The 8,647-nt window shown below is 27.5% G+C and overlaps 1 protein-coding gene across 1 annotated transcript, besides 17 other annotated features; it reads left to right on the top strand.

Moving 5' to 3' along the window:
• Window positions 1-615: 615 nt before the first annotated feature.
• Window positions 616-694: a microsatellite.
• Window positions 633-676: a microsatellite.
• Window positions 695-743: 49 nt separating the features above from the next.
• EDI_281920 (uncharacterized protein) lies at window positions 744-8,441 on the top strand (the record flags this gene model as incomplete). Its single annotated transcript, XM_001739873.1, has 1 exon — window positions 744-8,441. One exon carries the CDS (start codon window positions 744-746, stop codon window positions 8,439-8,441), a length of 7,698 nt encoding a protein of 2,565 aa, XP_001739925.1.
• Window positions 3,505-3,664: a microsatellite.
• Window positions 3,677-3,770: a microsatellite.
• Window positions 3,710-3,792: a microsatellite.
• Window positions 4,001-4,149: a microsatellite.
• Window positions 4,691-4,837: a microsatellite.
• Window positions 4,982-5,177: a microsatellite.
• Window positions 5,107-5,278: a microsatellite.
• Window positions 5,336-5,481: a microsatellite.
• Window positions 5,486-5,662: a microsatellite.
• Window positions 5,584-5,730: a microsatellite.
• Window positions 5,756-5,937: a microsatellite.
• Window positions 6,007-6,184: a microsatellite.
• Window positions 6,127-6,210: a microsatellite.
• Window positions 6,721-6,741: a sequence feature (AT_rich).
• Window positions 7,426-7,509: a microsatellite.
• Window positions 8,442-8,647: the final 206 nt, after the last annotated feature.

Below are 8,647 nucleotides of genomic sequence, written 5' to 3'. Positions count from 1 at the left end.
CCTTCATGAAAGAAATATGAATTCTATTATTTAGAAAGATTTTTAGAAATAGAACCTTTGTTTAGATTCACTATAAATAATTCTTTTTTTTATTTTTGGTATTGATGATATTTTTCTTTATTTCAGTCTATTAAATCAAGAGATGATTGAATATATTTGATTGGACGCTATTTTTTTAATTCTATAAGTAGTTTGGCTATTTATTTTCTTTAATCAAAAAATAGTAAAATTAAAGTTAAATCTTAAGATAGTATGATATTCATTTCAACGTTTAGGTAATCTTTTAAAATAGTAAGTATATAATATAAATATGTTGTCCTTTCATTTTCTAATTCCCATTTTTCAATTTATTTATTTCTATTTCTATCTATAATTTAATTTGTAAGTCATATTTTGAATTAATTGCACTGGGAATTTAAGCAATAATTCTGTTAATTGTAATACTATTTATTGAATATTTTGTAATTAATTCTTTAGTTTATCATTTATTTAAGTATTACAATTTTGATAAAGTTTTTTATTAAGAGAATGTATGAAGAATAAGAAACAGAACCAACGATTTCATAACCATTTATAAAAATAAGAAAGAGAAAAACATAATGTTTCATTTTTGTTATTAGAGTAAAAAGTTGAAAAAAAAAAGAAAAAGGAAAGTAATAAAAAAATAATAAAGAAACTAACACATAAATTAAAACTTATTGAATGAATAAAATGAAAGAGTTCATTAGAACTGGTTCATTTAAATGGATTTTTCTGAATCAACAGAGGAAGAAGTAGTAAAGGAGATAAGTCCAGTTCCAAAACATAGGTTAATACCTCAAAAAACAAAAGGAGTTCCTGAAATAACTACAATGGTTCTAGAAGACAATTACAAGAAACCATTAAAAAAAGAAATTAGTGATGAGATTTTTGAAATAAAAGATGACATCGAAATAAGGTGTCCAAAACAAATAGAAAAAGAACTTTACCTTATGGAAAAAGTTGGGACAGGAAAAGAAGAAAGTGAATTTGAGCAACATGACATCATTAGATTAAAAAAGGTTGTAGAAGAGTTTTCTAATAAATTACCAGTTAATAAAATACCACTCACTGATGAAGTAATAAATGATTTGTATGGACCTGTTAATCCAATACTTGAAAATAGTGAAGAGATAGAAGAAGAAATAAAAACAAGAAATGATATTGAAAATATTAATACAGGTGTTTTATCATTAGATGACATTCCTGGTGAATTGGATGATGTCTTTAATGAATTTGATATTCCAAAAGAAAGAAAAAAAGAAATCAAAGATTTTTTTGATGATTTAATAGAAAACATTTTATTAACTGTTGGCGATAAAGAAGTTGTTCGTTCAAACATAAAGTTAGCTAAACTTTTATCTTCAAAACTTGGATTTCCTCATGAATTATTACTTCATATAAATAAAGAAGTTGCTGATTTAATGAAGAGTAATTTAGGTGTTCGTCTTCCACACGACTCTTTTTCTCTTAATGTTATTCGTGATAAAAAAAGACGAAACAAGTTATATGAAAAGTTCTTAGGAGATAATACTTCTAATAGTGATGAGGTTGAACAAAAACCAGAATTGTGTCAGCCATCTTTTACTCAATCACTAGGTGGAGCTGCAGAAAATTTATTGGAAGGAAATAGCTATAATTCAGTTAAAAGAAAAAAAAGTAAAGAAAATGAAAATGTTGAAGTAAAAAAAAAACTTACTCCTGGCTCTTTTTCAGTTATCTTTCCTAAAGAAATAGGGGTATTTGAGTATACCCAACCTACTAAATGTCTAATCAACTCTGGTACAATTTCACAGTCAGGAAAATATCAACCTGGTCAACGTCAACCCGATAGCTCAATTACAAAAAAAGTATCAGAAAGTGGTGTTACTCCTCTATTAATGAAACCAGTTATTAAAAAGGATTTAAGACAACAAACGCAAGAGATGGGTGTGGTAGATGATAATAGAAAGATTGATTCATTAGAAAAAGAAAAGCCAACACTAAAAAAAGAACAACAAGATGATACTTCTTTCAATGAGAATAAACAAATAAGTGATTCAGATAACGGTGTTGATAAACAAACGGGTATTCCATTTATTGAAGAACAAAAAAATCCACCAACTGATTTAAGCATTGATAAAAAATTATTTAGAGATATTACACAAGAATTTTTTGGGTGGAACCAGAATAAGTTTATTGATGACATTGTTTTTAACCAACTAAATTCAATTAATAGTAAGTTTAGGATAAGAGTACCTAGTCATTCAGTTCATAAAAAATTAATTGAAAAACCTCGACAACTTTTTAAAATATATGTACCTGAATCTCAGGTGTCTCTTTCTCCTTATAACCCAAGTGTAAATAATACCCCTGTTCAATCTCAAATAAATGTTCTAGAAAACAAAACTCATAAAATAGACCAAACTAATGCAATTAAAAAGACAAAAAAATATGGTGTTAAAAAGAAAGCTTTTGAGTTACAAAAAGAAAACAAAGACTCCCAAGTGTTACAGGAAAAAACATTAACAAAAGAAGATATTGAAAAAATAATAAACTCTTTAAAAGAATTAGGTCAACAAAAAGAAGTAAATCAACAAAAAGAAGTTGACCAACCAATCTCCGAAAGTGCAACTGAACCAATAAAACCATTTGAAACTAAAGAGGTAGTAGACGAAGGGTGTATTGGTTTAACATCCACTATAAAAGCCAACAACAAAAAACAAAAAAAAATAGTGAAAAAAAAGAATACCAAAGCATTAATAGTTGGACGGAGTTTCTTACAAGAAGACGATAAAAAGGAGCTAATGGAAAGAATAGCACAAATAAAAATACTTGATCCAGAACAATCACGTAAAGTAGCTGAAGAAACAAAAGGGTTAGATAATGCTAGAAAAAAAGAACAAGAAGAAATAAAGAAATGGGATAGTTCAAAAGCACAATTCTGGGACACTACTATTTCTAGAACAGAAGAAGAAAAAAGAAGACAGGACTCTATCACAAGGATAAGAGAGGATAGCAACACAGAAACAAAAAGTCGAAAGGATAAAGAAGTACTTGGATACAAACATGATGAAACAGGAATCAGCGAAAGTGACAATACAAAAACATGGGACGATCCAATAAGAACAGGAGAAATTAACAGAACACAACTGTGGGAAATAAAACAAATAAAAAGTACAGAAGAAGAGAATACAATACTACAAGAAGAGTACAACTTTAGATCTAAAGATGTATCAAAAATACCTGAAGATGACAAAACAATAACAGAAGAAGAGGAGTCAACAACGTTGGAGGATGACTATTTGAAAAAACAAACAAAAGAAGAGTTAAGAATATGGGAACCAAAGAAGTTGATACAAGAAAAAAGAAATCTACTAACAAAATCAATTCTAGAAGGAGAAATACTTACTAAACAATTTAGGGCATCTGTTCCTACTCAAACAATAAATGAACAAATCGGTATGGACAAAAAAATCAAAATAGTTGAAGAAAAGAAGCATTTAGAAAATGATACAAAAGACAAACCCAAAGAAATGCAAAAAAAGGAAATGAATAAATTAAAAAAAATAGAACAAGAAAATGAGTTATTACCAAATGAACCAAAACCAATAGAAGAAGAAAATGACGTACTTTTAAATAAATTAAAAAAACTAATAGAAGAAAAGTATATGATACCACAATCAAAAAAACCAGAAGAAGAAACTCCAACAAACAAACCAAAACAAGTAAGAAAAGAAAAAGACATAGAACCAAAAAGACCAACAAACGAAATAATATCAAATGAAATAAGACTACCAGAAGAAGATGATGATGCACTTCTAAATAAATTAAAAAAATTACTCGAAGAAAAAGACATAACATCTCAATCAAAAAAACTTGAAAAACAAATACCAAATGAACCAAAACAAATAGAAGATGAAAAAAATATAACTCCAAATGAATCAAAACAACTAGAAAAAAACAATGTAATACTAAATGATCTAAGAGAACTGGAAAAGGAAAAACAAATAGTATCAAATGAACCAAAACAAGTAGAAGAAAAAGAAATAACACCAGACAAATTAAAACAAGTAAGAAAAGAAAAAAACATAAAACCAATAAACCAAGAAAAAGACATAAGACTAAACGAAATAAAACTAACAGAAGAAAGTGATATGCATTTAAGTGAATTAAAAAAGTTACTCAAAGAAAAAGATATAACACCTCAATCAAAAAAATATGAAAAACAAATAGAAGAAGCAAAGGATACAGCACCAAAATCAAAAAGACCAAAAAAAGAAATGATGCCAAATGAAGTGAAACGAACAGAATATGATGATATGTTTTTGAATGAATTAAAAAAACTTATAGAAAAAAAAGATATAACATCTCAATCAAAAAAGCCTGAAAAACAAATGACTAATAAAATAAAACATGTAGAAGAAGAAAACAATGTATTACAAAATGAAATAAGAGAAGTAGGAGAAAATGGTGTAATACCAGTTGAACCAAAGCAAGTAGAAGAAGAAAAAGGTACAGTGCTAGATGTGTCAAAACCACTAGAAGAAAAGGAAATGGTGTCAATCAAATCAATAAAAATAGAAGAAGAAAAGGATACACTGTCACAACCAAAGAAAATAGAAGGAGAAATGCCAACAAACAAACCAAAACGAGTAAGAAAAGAAAAGGACATAAAGCCAGAGAGATCAATAAAAAAAATAAAACAAGTAGAAGAAGGGACAGTTCCAAAACCAAAAGGAGAAGAAGAAGAAAAAGGTACAACAATAAATGGACCAAAACAATTTGAAAAAGAAACAATACCAAACGAACCAAAAGGAGAGGTAGAAGAAGTAAAAGACACAATGTCTGATGCACCAAAATCTGAAGAAAACCAAATAATATCAAATGAACCAAAAGGAGTAAGAAAAGAAAATAGCACAAGGTTAACACCAAAAAGAACAACAAAAGAAATAAGACTAACAGAGGAAACAACACCAACACTAAAACAAGTAAGAAAAGAAAACGTCACAAAACCAACATTAAACGTAGGTGAAGAAAAAGAGATAATACTAAATGAAACAAAACAGTCAGAAGCAAAAGGTACAATTCCACAGTTAAAAAAACCTGAAAATCAAATAATACTAAATGAAATAAAACAAGTAGAAGAAGAAAATAATTTAATACCAAACAAAATAAAAGGAGAGATAGAGATAAAGGACACAATACCAAATGAAATAGACTTAACAGAAGAAGAAAAAGAAATGATATCAAACGAACCAAGAAAAATGGAAGAAGATGATGAAACAACACCAATAAGGCAAGAAAATGAGTTACTACCAAACAAACCAAGTCGAGTAAGAAAAGAAAAAAGTACACCACCAAGAATAAAAAGAGCAAAAAAAGAAATACTTAATGAAATAAAACAATTGGAAGAAGAAGAAACAACACCAAAACGAGTAAGAAAAGAAAAAGACACAAAACCAAAAAGACTACCAAAAGAAATATTAAACGAATTAAAACTAACAGAAGAAACAACACTAAGTGAACCAAGAAAAATGGAAGAAGAAAAAGAAATAATACTAGATGAACTAAAACCATCAGTTGAAGAAAACGACACAAAAACAAAAAAAACAGAAAATAATATAAAACCAAAACAAACAGTAGAAAAAGAAATAACACCAAAAGAGTCAAGAAAAATGGAAGAAGAAAATAACTTAATAAGAAATGGACAAAAAGGAGTAGAAGAAGAAACAGTTCCAAAGTCAAAAGGAGTAAAAGAAGAAAATGATACAATACAAAATAAACCAAAAAAAATGGAAGAAGAAGAAAATGATACAAGCACAAAACAAATAGAAGAAGAAAATTGTGTAATACCAAATGAACCAAAACAAGTTGAAGAAAAAGAAAGTAATATGACTTTAAATAAAATTAAAAAAGTAATAGAAGAAAAAGATATAACACTACAACCAAAAAAACTAGAAGAAGAAATACTATCAGGTCAACAAAGAAAAATGGAGGAAGAAGAAGAAAGTAATACAAAACCAAATCAAACTAAAGAACAACAAGAAATAATCCCAAATCAATTGAGAAAAATGGAAGAAGAAGAAATAATACCAAATGAATTAAGAAAAATTGAAGAAGGGGAGTTAGAAGAAAAAGTTAAAATGAATGCAGTATTAAAAAAGGAAAATAAAAATAAACAAAACACATTAAAAACAAAAATAACAAAAACACAAGAGGAAGACATAACACCAGAATGCAAAAAGTTAGAACATAAAATAGTAGCTAATGTTCAAGAAAAAGATTTAGATAAAGAAGTAAGTTTATCTAAAATATTAGAAGTTAATAAAAAAATTCAATCACAAGACTCTCAATCACAAAAAACAAAAAAGTTAAAAGCCCCTCAACATTCAGATGATATAGAAACAAAAACGAAAATACCTAAATTATCAGGAAAAACAATTAGACCTCCTGTTATTGAAACTCAAAATAATACTGATGAACAACAAATAAACCAAAATGGGATCAAAGATATCTCAGAATTAATTTCAGAGCCTTCTGTTACTGAAGACGTCACTAAGAAACATACAGATATAGAAAAAAAGGAAACTGATAATAAACAACCAAAAATTATTTTATCAGACCAACTGAATAAAACAAAAAAAGATAAAAAAACAAGAAAAGACAGCACTACTAATGAGAGTATTTCACTTGAAAAGGATACTAAACAATCAGGAACTCAAATAAAAAATAAAAAAATAACAAAGTTATCAACTGGAAGTGTTGGCAATGGTCTTGATATTTTAAAAAATTATCAAATCCAACACCAAAGAAAAACTACAATCAATCCTAATCAACAACCAAGTATTAATATTTCAATTATTAATGAACAAGCATTATTACACAAACCAGTAGAAATAAGAAAATTATCAACTGGACGAGTTGAAAGTGATATTTATAATATACCAAATTTAAACTTAGAAATAACTGGACTAAGTAATTTATCTGAAGGAACTACAAAGGACGTTATTCAACCAATAAACCCAAGTCAACTCCAAATGCTCAAACTTAATGAAAGTGATCAAGAAACTACATCATCACTAAGAATAAATGATAATTTTCAAGGAATACAAAAACATCATTTAGATACTCAAAACATTAAAATTAAATACGTCTCTCCAAAAATCAATAAAGTTATTACTCAACTACCTTTAGTTGAAGAACAAAGTTTAATAAAAAGTCAAGAAAAATACACTCATTTTCTTCCAACTACTAATGAACAATCAAGAATTAATATAATAAAAAGAAGAAAATTATCTATTGGAAGAGTTGAAAGTGAAGTTTATAACATTGGACCAGAACAACTTATTAGTCTTACTGAAAAGTGTGACATTCATAAAAAGAAAGAAAGTGATACCAAACCACCAAAAATCTTAAAGGCATATCAACAAAATGAAATAGAAAAAGAAAAAAAAGCAAAAAAAGAAGAAAAAGATATAAAACAACCAGAAATTCAAAAGAAAAGAAAAACAGTTGGAAAACTATCTGTTGGACGTGTCGAGAGTGATGTTTATAACATTGACCAACAGATTAAAAAAGAACAAACTGTAATTATCAATCAACAACCAATTGTTAGTACCTCATTAATTAGTCAACAAAAAATTCTAAAACCTATAAAAATAAGAAGGTTATCTACTGGAAGAGTTGAAAGTAATATTAATAGTATTCCTCATAAAATTACAAAAGTAACGAGACTATCAACTGGAAGGGTTGAAACTAGTGTTCATAAAATACCACACCAACCAAGCACACATACTATCTACCAATTTGAAACAAAAATTAACAAACCCTTTGAAGTTAAATCAGAGATACGAAGAAGAAAAAGCATAAAAGAAATATCTCAAACCCCACAAAATTCTGTTTTAAATCAAGCACATTTACCTATAAATATTTCTATTGTTAACGAATCACAAATACACACCCCAATAAAAATAAGGAAACTATCTGCTGGACGTGTTGAAAGTAATGTTCACAACATACAATATCAATTCCCTCAATCAGAACCAAAAATACTACTCAATCCGAATCAACAACCAACTCTTAATCTTTCAGTTATTAATGAACAACCAACTCACAAACCAATAAAAGGAAGATTGTCCATCGGAAGAGTTAAGAGTGATATTCATGTAGTTAAACCTAAACGACCTAAACTTCCAAATTCTCTACAAGAAAAACGTCTTAAAGAAAAAAGAACATCAATTACCACAAATAGATCTTATGATGTAGAGTTGCAAAAAGACCATTTGGTTTATAAAATTACTCCAAAAATATTGAAAGATCAAAATATACCAAAACAAACAATAGAGTCTTTTAAAGAAGAAGACAAAAAGAAAAAATCGTCTGACCCACAAACATATAGAAAGTCTTTTAGATACTCCAAACTTTATGAATTTAAGAAATAGATTAAAATGATTTACTTATTTGTTTATACTCTAACATTTCTTTCTTTTGATTTATTTAACTTGATTTATTAAAGGTAATAAAATACTTTCTTCGTTAAATTGTCACTCTTCAAAATTTTATTCTTTTTACTATCGACGACGTTGGACAGTCATCTCAACATGATTAAAAGACAAATGTTGTGGTTTTTTAACTTACTACTTACACT

Source organism: Entamoeba dispar, genomic scaffold (assembly GCF_000209125.1).
Source record: "Entamoeba dispar SAW760 scf_1105229462493 genomic scaffold, whole genome shotgun sequence".
NCBI classification, from domain to species: domain Eukaryota; phylum Evosea; order Mastigamoebida; family Endamoebidae; genus Entamoeba; species Entamoeba dispar.
The sequence above is the reverse complement of the archived record's forward strand: the minus strand, read 5'-3'. Positions and strand labels throughout refer to the sequence as shown.